This window comes from Salmo salar, chromosome 16 (assembly GCF_965601325.2).
Source record: "Salmo salar chromosome 16, fSalSal1, whole genome shotgun sequence".
Lineage (NCBI taxonomy): Eukaryota > Metazoa > Chordata > Actinopteri > Salmoniformes > Salmonidae > Salmo > Salmo salar.
Window position 1 is genome coordinate 58779099 of NC_138306.1, and position 17710 is coordinate 58796808.

A 17710-nucleotide genomic window follows, 5' to 3' on the forward strand; every position below is an offset into this window, starting at 1 on the left:
GCATGGCTGTGTGCTTGATTTTATTGACCTGTCTGCAACGGATGTGGCTGAAATAACCAAATGCACTCATTTGAAGGGTTGTCCACATACTTATGTATGTATGTATGTATACGTGTGTGTGTGTGTGTATATATATATATATACACACACACTCAAGCTAGCTAACTAGCAGTGTGTTGGAAGTGGTTGCAGCAGTATTATCTTCATGAGGGTTTATGTGCAGCAGCAGTAGAAGACCCACTGCGCACACACACACACACACACACACACACACACACACACACACACACACACACACACACACACAAACAAACGGAGTGCTCCCAGCTCACCAGGCTGTGAGAGAGTGAGCGAGGGAGGGAGAATAAGAGAGACCGAGAATCCATGCCATCGTGAATAACTTGTGTGCATGTAGCGAGGGACGTGTGTGTGTGTGTGTGTGTGTGTGTGTGTGTGTGTGTGTGTGTGTGTGTGTGTGTGTGTGTGTGTGTGTGTGTGTGTGTGTGTGTGTGTGTGTGTGTGTAGCGAGGGACGTGTGTGTGTGTGTGTGTGTGTGTGTGTGTGTGTGTGTGTGTGTGTGTGTGTGTGTGTGTGCAAACAAACCGAGGTCCTCCTGTCATAAATGACTAAGAAAACATTTCTCCTTGTTAGAGGCAGAGGCCTTCAGGAGGAAGAAGGGATGAGGATTCACTCTCTCCTCATATTATTTATTCGTTTTCTATCTCTTTATCTCTCTCTCTCTTTTTATGTCTCTCTCTTTGTCTTGCTCCCGAGTGGCGCAGCGGTCTAAGGCACTGCATATCAGTGCTAGAGGCGTCACTACAATCCCTGGTTCGAATCCAGGCTGTATCACATCCGGCTGTGATTGGGAGTCCCATAGGGCGGAGCACAATTGGTCCGTCGTTGTCCGTGTTTGGCCCGGGTTAGGCCGTCATTGTAAATAAGAATTTGTTCTTAATCGACTTGCCTAGTTAAATAAAGGTTAAATAAAACAAAGATTGAACTCTTTGGCCTGAATGCCAAGCGTCACGTCTGGAGGAAACCTGGCACCATCCCTACGGTGAAGCATGGTGGTGGCAGCATCATGCTGTGGGGATGTTTTTCAGCGGCAGGGACTGGGAGGCTAGTCAGGATTAAGGGAAAGATGAACGGAGCTAAGTACAGAGAGATCCTTGATGAAAACCTGCTCCAGAGTGTGATATTTCAGTTTGAAAAAATGTATAAATTTGCTACATTTAAAAAAAAAAATAACTGTTTGCTTTGTCATTATGGGGTATTGTGATATCATTATGGGGTATTGTGATGTCATTATGTGGTATTGTGATGTCATTATGTGGTATTGTGATGTCATTATGGGGTATTGTGATGTCATTATGGGGTATTGTGATGTCATTATGGGGTATTGTGATGTCATAATGGGGTATTGTGTGCAGTTTGATGAGGGGGAACAACTATTTAATTACTTTTAGAATAAGGCTGTAAACGTAACAAAATGTGGGAAAGTCAAGTGGTCAGAAAACTTTCCAGCAAGATGCAATGCACTTCTCTCTCTCTAGTCAATTTGTGCAAATTCATTGTTTCATAACTTTATTGTGTGAATTGTTACATTATCAGTAGAACATTTACCATTAATTCCTATAATTTCTAATCTATAATGTTTGTTTGGTTACGGTAATTTCTGTTTATACATTAAATCTATAATTATTCCAGTCTTTTACCGTTCTCATTGTGGGACTGGACACATTGTTTGCAGAGCGCACAACCGATGCTTGTGAGAAACAAGTTTTGGTTTATTTCATTCCGTTTACGAGTTTTATCAATCAATTTATTCATAATTTTTTGTTTGCTCCTATCAATGTTGAGTAAGGACTAGAGGTCGACCGATTATGATATTTCAACGCCGGTACCGATTATTGGAGGACCCAAAAAAAACGATACCGATTAATTAAGTGTATTGAGGGGAAATACATAGTTGGGTTGTTTATACAGTGTGAATGTTGTGTTATTGTTTTGCTGTGAGATTGTGAAATATTGTAAATGGCTGAGTGCTCACAGGTCTCCACCTCTCTGTCAGGTCCCCACCTCTCTGTCAGGTCTCCACCTCTCTGTCAGGTCCACACCTCTCTGTCAGGTCCCCACCTCTCTGTCAGGTCTCCACCTCTCTGTCAGGTCTCCACCTCTCTGTCAGGTCCCCACCTCTCTGTCAGGTCTCCACCTCTCTGTCAGGTCTCCACCTCTCTGTCAGGTCCCCACCTCTCTGTCAGGTCCCCACCTCTCTGTCAGGTCCCCACCTCTCTGTCAGGTCCCCACCTCTCTGTCAGGTCCCCACCTCTCTGTCAGGTCTCCACCTCTGTCAGGTCCCCACCTCTCTGTCAGGTCTCCACCTCTCTGTCAGGTCTCCACCTCTCTGTCAGGTCTCCACCTCTCTGTCAGGTGTTTTGTTGTAAAAGAGAATGTGTTCTCATCGTAACTTCTGTCCCGTCTTCAGGGTTGACCATTGGAACAACGAGAGAGAGCGTGTGGTGCTGATCACAGACAACTCTCTGCTGATCTGTAAATACGACTTCGTCATGCTCAACTGTGAACAGATTCAGAGGATCCCTCTCAACTTTGTGGACCGCATCACCCACGGCAACTTCAGCTTCCCCGAGCGGTCTCTTCTCACGTGAGTAACCCCTTCATCTCCATCACTGCCTCTCCTCTTCCTCCTCCTCCTCCTCCTTCAACAGTCGTCTACAGGCATTTTCCCAACTAATTGCAGCAATGCACTGTCCTACAAGCGTCAGATATTAAAAGCTGATCGTGTCTGCGATTTTATATTCCCATTGCAATGCTACAACAGCCTGTATTAGTAACTGTTATCTCTGTATATGTTCAGTAAATGGCTGTTAGACACAACATCACCTTCCATTTGTACTAGAGTCGCAAATTCACTATCAATGTCCTGCCAATCAATCAATCTACGATTTGACGACTTGTTCTTTAACGGTAACTCAGGGAGAAGGACATTACAGACAGACTGAGAGAAGAGCAGTACAGTAACTCAGGGAGAAGAACATTACAGAGAGAAGAGCAGTACAGTAACTCAGGGAGAAGGACATTACAGACAGACTGAGAGAAGAGCAGTTCTTTAACAGTAACTCAGGGAGAAGGACGTTACAAACAGACTGAGAGAAGAGCAGTTGAAAAGAGAGTAAAGTTGTTTAATAATCCTTTGGGTCTCATTCAGTTCTGACAGCTGTGATTATAAGGAGGAGAGTTCCAAATGGCGCCCTATGTATTTCACTACTGTTGACCAGGGCCCTATTTAGTGCACTACTGTTGACCAGGGCCCTATGTAGTGCACTACTGTAGTTCACTACTGTTGACCAGGGCCCTATTTAGTTCACTACTGTTGACCAGGGCCCTATTTAGTTCACTACTGTTGACCAGGGCCCTATTTAGTTCACTACTGTTGACCAGGGCCCTATTTAGTGCACTACTGTTGACCAGGGCCCTATTTAGTGCACTACTGTTGACCAGGGCCCTATTTAGTGCACTACTGTTGACCAGGGCCCTATGTAGTTCACTACTGTTGACCAGGGCCCTATGGATACTATAAATTGAATAGGGTGTCATTTGGGACTCTATAACCTCATTTATTTATTTATTTATTTATTTATTTATGTCCTCCCACTTCAAAGTTAGGATGATGTGGCTGTAGGGAAAACTAATGTAAAGTTAGTTTCCCTACAGCCACATCATTGTAATGTAAAGTTAGTTTCCCTACAGCCACATCACCCTAATGTAAAGTTAGTTTCCCTACAGCCACATCACCCTAATGTAAAGTTAGTTTCCCTACAGCCACATCACCCTAATGTAAAGTTAGTTTCCCCTACAGCCACATCATTGTAATGTAAAGTTAGTTTTCCCTACAGCCACATCATCCTAATGTATTCAGAAGATTGCTATGAATAATTTAACGTGGAATATAAAAGCGTTGGTTCAAGCTGGCAGTTATCACAATGAAATTAGACTTGTTACCAGACCCCAAGAATGAGGAGGGAGGGAGGAAGGGAGAGATTTTGCAGTGCAGGTCAGGGAGGGCAGAGAGTGTGTGCATTGTAGAGCAGCGATGTCACTGTGTTTGCCGGGCCACTCTGTGTTTGCCGGGGCCCTCTGTGTAACTGATTAATGTAGTTGACCTTTCACCCAAACCTTTTAATGCTGTCTCAGGGGACACCAAACCAAGGAAAACTAATGTGATGATTAAATGTTGTGCAGTGTGAAGCTCCTCACAGTGAAATGCTGAATACAACAGGTGTAGTAGACCTTACAGTGAAATGCTGAATACAACAGGTGTAGTAGACCTCACAGTGAAATGCTGAATACAACAGGTGTAGTAGACCTCACAGTGAAATGCTGAATACAACAGGTGTAGTAGACCTCACAGTGAAATGCTGAATACAACAGGTGTAGTAGACCTTACAGTGAAATGCTGAATACAACAGGTGTAGTAGACCTTACAGTGAAATGCTGAATAAAACAGGTGTAGTAGACCTTACAGTGAAATGCTGAATACAACAGGTGTAGTAGACCTTACAGTGAAATGCTGAATAAAACAGGTGTAGTAGACCTTACAGTGAAATGCTGAATACAACAGGTGTAGTAGACCTCACAGTGAAATGCTGAATACAACAGGTGTAGTAGACCTTACAGTGAAATGCTGAATACAACAGGTGTAGTAGACCTCACAGTGAAATGCTGAATACAACAGGTGTAGTAGACCTCACAGTGAAATGCTGAATACAACAGGTGTAGTAGACCTCACAGTGAAATGCTGAATACATCAGGTGTAGACCTCACAGTGAAATGCTGAATACAACAGGTGTAGTAGACCTTACAGTGAAATGCTGAATACAACAGGTGTAGTAGACCTTACAGTGAAATGCTGAATACAACAGGTGTAGTAGACCTTACAGTGAAATGCTGAATACAACAGGTGTAGTAGACCTTACAGTGAAATGCTGAATACAACAGGTGTAGTAGACCTTACAGTGAAATGCTGAATACAACAGGTGTAGTAGACCTTACAGTGAAATGCTGAATACAACAGGTGTAGTAGACCTTACAGTGAAATGCTGAATACAACAGGTGTAGTAGACCTCACAGTGAAATGCTGAATACAACAGGTGTAGTAGACCTCACAGTGAAATGCTGAATACAACAGGTGTAGTAGACCTTACAGTCAAATGCCGAATACAACAGGTGTAGTAGACCTCACAGTGAAATGCTGAATACAACAGGTGTAGTAGACCTTACAGTGAAATGCTGAATACAACAGGTGTAGTAGACCTCACAGTGAAATGCTGAATACAACAGGTGTAGTAGACCTCACAGTGAAATGCTGAATACAACAGGTGTAGTAGACCTCACAGTGAAATGCTGAATACAACAGGTGTAGTAGACCTTACAGTCAAATGCCGAATACAACAGGTGTAGTAGACCTCACAGTGAAATGCTGAATACAACAGGTGTAGTAGACCTTACAGTGAAATGCTGAATACAACAGGTGTAGTAGACCTCACAGTGAAATGCTGAATACAACAGGTGTAGTAGACCTCACAGTGAAATGCTGAATACAACAGGTGTAGTAGACCTCACAGTGAAATGCTGAATACAACAGGTGTAGTAGACCTTACAGTCAAATGCCGAATACAACAGGTGTAGTAGACCTCACAGTGAAATGCTGAATACAACAGGTGTAGTAGACCTTACAGTGAAATGCTGAATACAACAGGTGTAGTAGACCTCACAGTGAAATGCTGAATACAACAGGTGTAGTAGACCTCACAGTGAAATGCTGAATACAACAGGTGTAGTAGACCTCACAGTGAAATGCTGAATACAACAGGTGTAGTAGACCTCACAGTGAAATGTTTACTAACAAGCCCCTTAACCAGCAGTCCAGTTCAAGAAGAGTTAAGAAAATATTTACCAAATAAAGTAAAGTAAAAAATGAAATAAAAAGTAACACAATAAAATTACAATATCGAGGCTATATACAGAGGGTACTGGTATCGAGTCAATGTGCTGGGATAATTTGTACATTTAGTTAGGGGTGAAGTGAGTGACTATGCATAGATAATAAACAGGGGGAGGGGGGTCAATGTAAATAGTCTGGGTGGACATTTGATTAATTGTTCAGCAGTCTTATGGCTTGGGGGTAGAATCTGTTAAGGATCTTTTGGACCTAGACTTGGTGCTCCGGTACTGCGTGCCGTGCGGTAGCAAAGAAAACAGTCTATGACTTGAGTCTCTGACAATTTTTTGGGCCTTCCTCTGATACCGCCTGGTATAGAGGTCCTGGATGGCAGGAAGCTTGGCCCCAGGGATGTACTGGGCCGTACGCACTACCCTCTGAAGCACCTTTTGGTTGGATGCCGAGCAGTTGCCATACCAGGCGGTGATGCAACCGGTCAGGATGCTCTCGATGGTGCAGCTGTAGAACCTTTTGAGGATCTGAGGACCCATGCCAAATCTTTACAGTCTCCTGACGGGGAAAAGGTGTTGTCGTGCCCTCTTCACGAATGTCTTGGTGTGTTTGAACCATGATAGTTTGTTGGTGATGTGGACACCAAGAAACTTGAAACTCTCTCGTCCCGCTCCACTACAGCCCCGTTGATGTTAATGGGGGCATGTTCGGCCCGCCTTTCCTGTGGTCCACGACGTTCTCCTTTGTCTTGCTCACATTGAGGGAGAGGTTGTTGTCCTGGCACCACACTGCCAGGTCTCTGACCTCCTCCCTATAGGCTGTCTTATCGTTGTCTGTGTTCAGGCCTACCATTGTTGTTTCGTCAGCAAACTTAATGATGGTGTTGGAGTCGTGCTTGGCCACGAAGTCGTGGGTGAACAGGGAGCACAGGAGGGGACTAAGCACGCACCCCTGAGGGGCCCCAGTGTTGTGGATCAGCGTGGCAGATGTGTTGTTACCTACCCTTACCACCTGGGGGTGTCATGTCAGGAAGTCCAGGATCCAGTTGCAGAGGGAGGTGTTTAGTCCCAGGGTCCTTAGCTTAGTGATGAGCTTTGTGGACACTATGGTGTTGAACGCTGAGCTGTAGTCAATGAAGAGCGTTCTCACATAGGTGTTCCTTTTGTCCAGGTGGGACAGGGCAGTGTGGAGTGCAATTGAGATTGCATCATCTGTGGATCTGTTGGGGCGGTACGCAAATTGGAGTGGGTCTAGCGTTTCTGGCATGATGCTGTTTATGTGAGCCATGACCAGCCTTTCAAAGCACTTCATGGCTACCGACGTGAGTGCTATGGGGCGGTAGTCATTTAGGAAGGCTACCTTCGCTTCCTTGGGCACAAGGACTATGGTGGTATGTTTGAAACACGTAGGTATTACAGACTCGGTTAGGGAGAGGTTGAAAATATCAGTGAAGACACTTGCCAGTTGGTCAGCGCATGCTCTGAGTACAAATCCTGGTAATCCGTCTGAGCCCACGGCCTTGTGAATGTTGACCTGTTTAAAGGTCTTGGCTACGGAGAGCGTGATCACACAGTCATCCGGAACAGCTGGTGCTCTCATGCATGCTTCAGTGTTGCTTGCCTCGAAGCGAGCATAAATGGTATTTAGCTCGTCTGGTAGACTCGCGTCACTGGGCAGCTCGCGGCTGGGTTTCCCTTAATAGTTTTTAAGCCCTGCCAGAATCTTAGTCCTGTATTGACGCTTTGCCTGTTTGATGGTTCGTCGCAGAGCATAGAGGGATTTCTTATAAGCGTACGGATTAGTGTACCGCTCCTTGAAAGCGTCAGCTCTAGCCTTTAGCTCAGTGTGGATGTTGCCTGTAATCCATGGCTTCTGGTTGGAATATGTACGTACAGTCACTGTGGGGACGACGTCGTCGATGCACTTATTGATGAAGACGGTGACTGATGTGGTGTAGTCCTCAAAGCCATCAGAAGAATCCCGGAACATATTCTAGTCTGTGCTAGCAAAACAGTTCTGTAGCGTAACATCCGCGTCATCTGACCACTTCCGTATTGAGCGAGTCACTGGTAATTCCTGCTTTAGTTTTTGCTTGTAAGCAGGAATCAGGAAGATAGAGTTATGGTCAGATTTGCCAAATGGAGGGTAAGGGAGAGCCTTACCTTATGTATACATCTCTGTGTGCTGAGTAAAGGGCATATAGAGTTTTTTTCCTCTGGTTGCACATGTAACCTGCCCAGGGACTGCGGTTGAAAATTAGCCGGCTGGCTAAAACCGGCACTTTTACTGAAACGTTGATTAATGTGCCTGTAAAAATAAAATAAACTCAAACTCAAACATGCTGGTAGAAATTAAGTAAAACGCATTCAAGTTTCCCTGCATTAAAATCCCCGGCCACTAGGAGAGCCGCTTCTGGATGAGCATTTTATTGTTTGCTTATTGCCTTTATACAGCTGGTTGAGTGCGGTCTTAGTGCCAGCATCAGTTTGTGGTGGTAAATAGACGGCTAGGAATAATATAGATGAGAACTCTCTTGGTAGATAGTGTTGTCTACAGCTTATCATGAGGTACTCTACTTTAATATTAGACATCGCGCACCAGCAGTTATTGACAAATAGACACACACCCCCACCCCTCATCTTACCAGACGTAGCTGCTCTGTCCTGCCGCTGCATGGAAAACCCGTCCAGCTGTATGTTATCTGTGACGTCGTTCAGCCACGACTTGGTGAAACATAAGATATTACAGTTTTTAATGTCCCGTTGGTAGGATAGTCTCGAACGGAGATCATCCAGTTTATTCTCCAGTGATCGCACGTTGGTCAATAGAACGGATGGTAGAGGAGGGTTACCCACTCGCCAGCGAATTTTAACAAGGCACCTGAATCTCCGCCCCCTGTATTTCCATTTTCTCTTCACGTGAATGATGGGGATTTGGGCCTTGTCCGGGGTCTAAAGTAAATCCTTCACGTCGGACTCATTAAAGAAAATATCTTTGTCCAGTTCGAGGTGAGTAATCGCTGTTCTGATATCCAGAAGCTCTTTTCGGTCATAAGAGATGGTAGCAGCAACATTATGTACAAAATAAGTTACAAACAATGCGAAAAAAACAATCAAAAATAGCAGTTGGTTAGGAGCCAGTAAAATGGCAGCCATCCCCTCCGGCGCCATTATATCTGTCTGGATCTAGTTCCCCTAAGTGGTAAACATACTGTCACCTCTTTTATCTGGATCCCCGTTAGCTCACCCGCTCCTCCATATCCTCAGCTTCATCATCATATCTCATGCAATTATTACCCAGAGTACATTGCCAGGGTACGTGCTCCTGTGTAGCTCAGTTGGTATAGCATGGTGCTTGCAATTTTTAATTTTTATTTAACCTTTATTTATTTAACTAGGCAAGTCAGTTAAAGAACAAATTCTTATTTTCAATGACGGCCTACAGGGGACCAGTGGGTTAACTGGCTTGTTCAGGGGCAGAACGACAGATTTTCTAGCTTGTCAACTCAGGGATTCGATCTTGCAACCTTTCGGTTACAAGTCTAACGCTCTAACCACTAGGCTACCTGCCGCCCCGATGCCAGGGTTGTGGGTTCGATTCCCACTGGGGACCAGTATGGGAAAAAAATGATATATGAAAATGTATACAGTAGTGAGTGTATGTCGCTCTGGATAAGAGCGTCTGCTAAATTACTCAAATTTAAAATGTACCAAATGTCATCATCTTCCGTAAATAGTCCACTACTTTTGACAAGAGCCCTGTGTAGTGCACTAAATAAGGGATAGGGTGTAATTTGGGACACAGTTCATAAAATGGTCTTTGTTACGATTGAACTGATTCCAAGGCTTGGTTGGTTATCCTGTTGTGTGTGTAACTGCCTCAGGCTGAAAACTTAATTTGCTTACTGGAAAAGAAGACAATGTTTTGATGCTGCAAGGGAGAGAGAATTAAATATTTTGATGCTGCAGGGGAGGGAGAATTAAATATTTTGATGCTGCAAGGGAGGGAGAATTAAATATTTTGATGCTGCAGGGGAGGGAGAATTAAATATTTTTGATGCTGCAAGGGAGGGAGAATTAAATATTTTGATGCTGCAGGGGAGGGAGAATTAAATATTTTGATGCTGCAAGGGAGGGAGAATTAAATATTTTGATGCTGCAAGGGAGGGAGAATTAAATATTTTGATGCTGCAGGGGAGGGAGAGTTAAATGTTTTGATGCTGCAGGGGAGGGAGAGTTAAATGTTTTGATGCTGCAGGGGAGGGAGAGTTAAATGTTTTGATGCTGCAAGGGAAGGGAAAATTGAATGTTTTGATGCTGCAGGGGAGGGAGAATTAAATGTTTTGATGCTGCAGGGGAGGGAGAATTAAATGTTTTGATGCTGCAGGGGAGGGAGAATTAAATGTTTTGATGCTGCAGGGGAGGGAGAATGAAATGTTTTGATGCTGCAGGGGAGGGAGAATTAAATGTGTCATGGTGGTTACGGTTTCATCCCAGGTTTTCTCTAGACAAACTTTTGTTAATGTGGATGAGGAGAGAAAGAAAGAGAGGGAGAGAGAGAACGTGAGAGGGAGAGAGAGAGAGAGAGAGAGAGAGTGTGTGAGAGTTTAATGTTTTTGAAACTGTCTAGATGTGGTAATTAGGGTGGTATCCAGGACATAAATCACATGCCTTCTTTTTTATTCCCTCTAAAGGAGATGTGAAGTAATTCAAAATAAGAAAACCTACCAAGAGTTGTGTCAGCAAAGTGATGTGAGAGAAAGATGTTTATGAATTCTGCCTCCACTGTTTTCTGTTCCTCATTAGTTTAAAGGAAGAGAAGAGTGTGGTAAAGAGAGAGAGAGGACAGGTAGGGGTAAAGCAGAGGTGGCTGTAAACAGATGAGGGGAGGGAGAGAGAGAGAGAGAGAGAGAGAGAGAGAGAGAGAGAGAGAGAGAGACGTAGGGAAGAGCGAGCGAGAGAAAGGAACTAATGGTTTGATGAAGAATGCAAAAAAAACGAAGAAAGGAATTGACAAACCTGTCCAACCAGAAACACAGAGACCCAGAAAACCTGAGTTTACACTTCACTATGGTGAAACGCTAAAACAGTACAGAAATTCACTACGGAAAAAAATAAAGAACAAATTATAGACTCTAACCACTTCTGGGAAAATTGGAAAACACTAAACAAACAACAACACGAAGAGTTATCTATCCAAAACGGAGATGAATGGATAAACCACTTCTCCAATCGTTTTGACAAAGCTGCCATCAAGGCAAAGGGTGGCTACTTTGACGAGCTCTCAAATATAAAATATATTTTTATTTGTTTTCGCACTTTTTTTGTGGTTACTACATGATTCCATATGTGTTATTTCATAGTTTTGATGTCTTCACTGTTATTCTACAATGTAGAAAATAGTAAAAATAAAGAAAAACCCTTGAATGTGTAGTGTGTGTTAACTTTTGACTAGTACTGTACAAAACTTAGAATCAACTATTAAAGACTACCAGAACCCACTGGATTCTCCAATTACATTGAATGAACTACAGGACAAAATACAAACCCTCCAACACCAAAAAGGCCTGTGGTGTTGATGGTATCCTCAATGAAATGATCAAATATACAGACCACAAATTCCATTTGGCTAAACTTAAACTCTTTAACATCATCCTCAGCTCTGGCATCTTCCCCACTATGTTGGAACCAAGGACTGATCATCCCAATCCACAAAAGTGGAGACAAATTTGACCCCAATAACTACCGTGGGATATGCGTCAACAGCAACCTTGGGGAAATCCTCTGCATTATCATTAACAGCAGACTCGTACATTTCCTCAGTAAAAACAATGTCCTGAGCAAATTTCAAATTGGCTTTTTACCAAATTACCATACAACAGACCACGTATTCACCCTGCACACCCTAATTGACAAACAAACAAACATGCTTTGTTGACAAGAGTGCGGTTAAAATTGACAAAAAACACACACATTTCTTTCCACAGGGCCGTGGGGTGAGACAGGGAAGCAGCTTGAGCCCTACTCTCTTCAACATATATATCAGTGAATTGGCGAGGGCACTAGAACAATCTGCAGCACCTGGCCTCACCCCACTAGTCAAATGTTTACTGTTTGCTGATGATCTGGTGCTTCTGTCCCCAACCAAGGAGGGCCTATAGCATCACCTAGATCTTCTGCACAGATTCTGTCAGACCTGGGCCCTGATAGACAGGGCCCTGTCAGACCTGGGCCCTGTCAGACCTGGGCCCTGCCAGGAAATCTCAGTAAGACAAAAATAATGGCGTTCCAAAAAAGGGTAGTTGCCAGGACAACAAATACAAATTCCATCTAGACACCGTTTCCCTAGAGCACACAACAAACTATACATACCTCGGCATAAACATCAGCGCCACAGGTAACTTCCACAAAGCTGTGAACGATCTGAGAGACAAGGCAAGAAGGGCCTTCTATGCCATCAAAAGGAACATAAAATTTGACATACCAATTAGGATCTGGCTAAAAAAATACTTCAATCAGTTATAGAACCCATTGCCCTTTATGTTTGTGAGGTCTGGGGTCCGCTCACCAACCAAGAATTCACAAAATGGGACAAACACCAAATTGAGACTTTGCATACAGAATTCTGCATAAATATCCTCATTGTACAACGTAAAACACCAAATAATGCATGCAGAGCAGAATTAGTCCGATACCCGCTAATTATCAAAATCCAGAAAAGAGACGTTAAATTCTACAACCACCTAAAAGGAAGTGATTTCCAAACCTTCCATAACAAATCCATCACCTACAGAGAGATGAACCTGGAGAAGAGCAAGTTAAGCAAGTTGGTCCTGGGGCTCTGTTCACAAACAGAAACACACCCCACAGAGCCTCAGGACAGCAACACAATTATACCCAACCAAAACACATTGACTCTGTACCGTAACACCCTGTATATAGCCTCCACATTGACTCTGCACCGTAACACTCTGTATATAGCCTCCACATTGACTCTGTACCGTAACACACTGTATATAGCCTCCACATTGACTCTGTACCAGTACCTCCTGTATATAGCCTCCACATTGACTCTGTACCGGTACCCCCTGTATATAGCCTCCACATTGACTCTGTACCGTAACACCCTGTATATAGCCTCCACATTGACTCTGTACCGTAACACCCTGTATATAGCCTCCACATTGACTCTGTACCGTAACACCCTGTATATAGCCTCCACATTGACTCTGTACCGTAACACCCTGTATATAGCCTCCACATTGACTCTGTACCGTAACACCCTGTATATAGCCTCCACATTGACTCTGTACCGTAACACCCTGTATATATCCCTGCTATTGTTATTTACTGCTGCTCTTTAATTATTTGTTCATCTTATCTCTTACAAAAAAATAAGTATTTTCTTAAAGCTGCATTGTTTGTTAAGGGCTTGTAAGTAAGCATTTCACTGTAAGGTCTACACCTGTTGTATTCAGCATTTCACTGTAAGGTCTACTACACCTGTTGTATTCAGCATTTCACTGTGAGGTCTACTACACCTGTTGTATTCAGCATTTCACTGTAAGGTCTACTACACCTGTTGTATTCAGCATTTCACTGTAAGGTCTACTACACCTGTTGTATTCAGCATTTCACTGTAAGGTCTACCTACACCTGTTGTATTCAGCATTTCACTGTAAGGTCTACCTACACCTGTTGTATTCAGCATTTCACTGTGAGGTCTACTACACCTGTTGTATTCAGCATTTCACTGTAAGGTCTACTACACCTGTTGTATTCAGCATTTCACTGTGAGGTCTACTACACCTGTTGTATTCAGCATTTCACTGTAAGGTCTACTACACCTGTTGTATTCAGCATTTCACTGTGAGGTCTACTACACCTGTTGTATTCAGCATTTCACTGTAAGGTCTACCTACACCTGTTGTATTCAGCATTTCACTGTGAGGTCTACTACACCTGTTGTATTCAGCATTTCACTGTAAGGTCTACCTACACCTGTTGTATTCAGCATTTCACTGTGAGGTCTACTACACCTGTTGTATTCAGCATTTCACTGTAAGGTCTACTACACCTGTTGTATCCAGCATTTCACTGTAAGGTCTACCTACACCTGTTGTATTCAGCATTTCACTGTAAGGTCTACTACACCTGATGTATTCAGCATTTCACTGTGAGGTCTACTACACCTGTTGTATTCAGCATTTCACTGTAAGGTCTACTACACCTGTTGTATTCAGCATTTCACTGTGAGGTCTACTACACCTGTTGTATTCAGCATTTCACTGTAAGGTCTACTACACCTGTTGTATTCAGCATTTCACTGTAAGGTCTACTACACCTGTTGTATTCAGCATTTCACTGTAAGGTCTACTACACCTGTTGTATTCAGCATTTCACTGTAAGGTTGTGACAAATACAATTTGATTTGATCTGATGAGAAAACAAAGAGAGAATTACTTGACACATTGGAAAGAGTCAACAACAAAAAACCTGAGCAAACGAATATGCTTCTTTGGCCCTAAACAGAGAGAACACAGTGGCCACTGTGACTGACCCAACATGAAGGAAAGCTTTGACTGTGTACAGACTCAGTGAGCATTGCCTTGCTATTGAGAAAGGCCTCGGTAGGCAGAACTGGCTCTCAAGAGAAGACAGGCTATGTGCACACTGCCCACAAAATGAGGTGGAAACTTGAGGTGCACTTCCTAACCTCCTGCCCAAATGTATGACCATATAAGAGAGACATATTTCCCTCAGATTACACAGATCCTCAAAGAGTTCGAAAACAAATCCAATTTTGATAAACTCCCATATCTACTGGGTGAAATACCACAGTCTGCCATCACAGCAGCAAGATGTGTGACCTGTTGCCACAAGAAAAGGTCAACCAGTGAAGAACAAACACCATTGTAAATACAACCCATATTTATGTTTATTTATTTTCCCTTTTGTACTTTAACCATTTGCACATCGTCACAACACCGTATATAGACATAATATGACATTTGAAATGTTTCTATTCATTCGGGACAGACAGACACAGACAGACAGACAGACACAGACAGACAGACAGACAGACAGACAGACAGACAGACAGACAGACAGACAGACAGACAGACAGACAGACAGACAGACAGACAGACAGACAGAGAGCGTCCGTGCGTGTGTATGCCTGTGCGTGCGCTCGTGCGAGACACCGCCCTGCTGAGATCCCATCTGCAAATAGACACACCCTGAACTCTAGCTCAGAGGGATTTGCCTATTTGCTCATGCAATTTACACTACAATTAGCTTTTTCTTAGAGAGAAAATCAAAACCATGCATTTAAAGATTTCTATTTGGTTGCACTTGATTGGTTGATTTCTATTTCTACATTTGAAAGCAGGTTTAACTGTGCCGGCTGTAACCACTAGCAATTAACGAGAGAAACAGCAGAGGGCGCTCTAGGACATTACTTCAGTTACCTCAACATCCACTTCAGCTTTATTTGTTAACCTACTTTCCTTTACTGTGCTGTCTTTGCACAATGTTGTATTAAATGAATGAATTGAAATGACAACACATTGGTGTGCTGTAGTACAGGTGGGCACCTTATAACACACCTGAAGGATATGCTAGAAGCCATGTAATAGAGTCAATGGAATCCTCTGCTGGGTCCATACACGACGTAATAGATGCTGGGTCTGGGTCACTCAAATTCAGAGGGGTGTGGGGAAGAGGGAGGCCACAAGGAGCATATCTGTTCTCTTCTCTCCCTCCATTCAAACTCTGATTCTGCTCTGACTCCATCTCTAGCTCTGACTCCATCTCTGACTCCATCCCAAACTCTGACTCCATCCCTAGCTCTGACTCCATCCCAAGCTCTGACTCCATCCCTAGCTCTGACTCCATCTCTGACTCCATCCCTAGCCCTGACTCCAGCTCTGACTCCAGCTCTGACTCCAGCTCTGACTCCATCTCCAACTCTGACTCCATCTCCAACTCTGACTCCATCTCCAGCTCTGACTCCATCTCCAGCTCTAGCTCTGACTCCATCCCTAGCTCTGACTCCATCCCTAGCTCTGACTCCATCCCTAGCTCTGACTCCATCCCTGACTCCATCTCCAGCTCTGACTCCATCTCCATCTCTGACTACATCCCTAGCTCTGACTCCATCTCCATCTCTGACTCCATCTCCAGCTCTGACTCCATCTCTAGCTCTGACTCCATCTCTAGCTCTGACTCCATCCCTAGCTCTGACTCCATCTCTAGCTCTGACTCCATCCCTAGCTCTGACTCCATCCCTAGCTCTGACTCCTTCTCCATCTCTGACTCCATCTCTAGCTCTGACTCCATCCCCATCTCTGACTCCATCTCCTGCTCTGACTCCATCCCTAGCTCTGACTCCATCCCTAGCTCTGACTCCATCCCTAGCTCTGACTCCATCCCTAGCTCTGACTCCATCTCTGACTCCATCTCTGCCCACTCCATCTCTGACTCCATCTCCATCTCTGACTCCATCCCTAGCTCTGACTCCATCCCTAGCTCTGACTCCATCCCTAGCTCTGATTCCATCTCTAGCTCTGACTCCATCTCCATCTCTGACTCCATCTCCATCTCTGACTCCATCTCCTGCTCTGACTCCATCTCCTGCTCTGACTCCATCTCCTGCTCTGACTCCATCCCTAGCTCTGACTCCATCTCCTGCTCTGACTCCATCTCCTGCTCTGACTCCATCTCCTGCTCTGACTCCATCTCTAGCTCTGACTCCATCCCTAGCTCTGACTCCATCTCCTAGCTCTGACTCCATCTCCAGCTCTGACTCCATCCCTAGCTCTGACTCCATCCCTAGCTCTGACTCCATCCCTAGCTCTGACTCCATCTCCAGCTCTGACTCCATCTCCAGCTCTGACTCCATCCCTAGCTCTGACTCCATCCCTAGCTCTGACTCCATCCCTGACTCCATCTCCATCTCTGACTCCATCCCTAGCTCTGACTCCATCCCTAGCTCTGACTCCATCCCTAGCTCTGACTCCATCCCTAGCTCTGACTCCATCTCTAGCTCTGACTCCATCCCTAGCTCTGACTCCATCCCTAGCTCTGACTCCATCCCTAGCTCTGACTCCATCCCTAGCTCTGACTCCATCTCTAGCTCTGACTCCATCCCTAGCTCTGACTCCATCTCTGACTCCATCCCTAGCTCTGACTCCATCCCTAGCTCTGACTCCATCCCTAGCTCTGACTCCATCTCTAGCTCTGACTCCATCCCTAGCTCTGACTCCATCCCTAGCTCTGACTCCATCCCTAGCCCTTATAGAGCTGCTGTTTACACTTTTCCACTCCTTTCTTTTCCTTTTTTCTCTTGTCTTTCTCCCACTCTCTTTTTCTCCTCTCTTTCTTTAGGTGAAAGCATGTAGGGAGGGAGGGAGGTTGGCTGGCTGGCTGGCTGGCTGGATACATGGTTGGATAGCTGGCTGAGAAGGAGACTATGAGGCTGTATTGAGCAATCGGGGGATTTGTGTGTTGGCCGAGAGACAATATGGGACACTGCCATGACAGCTGAACTGTTTCTGATATTTATCTAGTGTTGTTGCAGGGAGGCCCAGGAATTTATAGTCGCTTGCCCATCAGCTTAACTAAGAATACAGTCAGTGTGTGTTTGTGTCTAGGGGGTGGGGATTGGGGTGGGTGGGTGTAAGTGATGGGCAGGTCAGCTATTTGTTCACCCGCCCACAATTGCTGATAACCCATC

At 44.4% G+C, this 17710-nt stretch overlaps 1 protein-coding gene across 1 annotated transcript in view; it reads left to right on the plus strand.

Annotated features, from left to right (window-relative positions):
- The window catches only part of tprg1 (tumor protein p63 regulated 1), a 64744-nt gene that overhangs the window by 13520 nt on the left and 33514 nt on the right, over positions 1–17710 (plus strand). The window contains exon 4 of the mRNA XM_045697478.2: positions 2489–2665. Coding sequence (XP_045553434.2) covers positions 2489–2665 — 177 coding nt within the window. The remainder of the gene's footprint in view (positions 1–2488; positions 2666–17710) is intronic.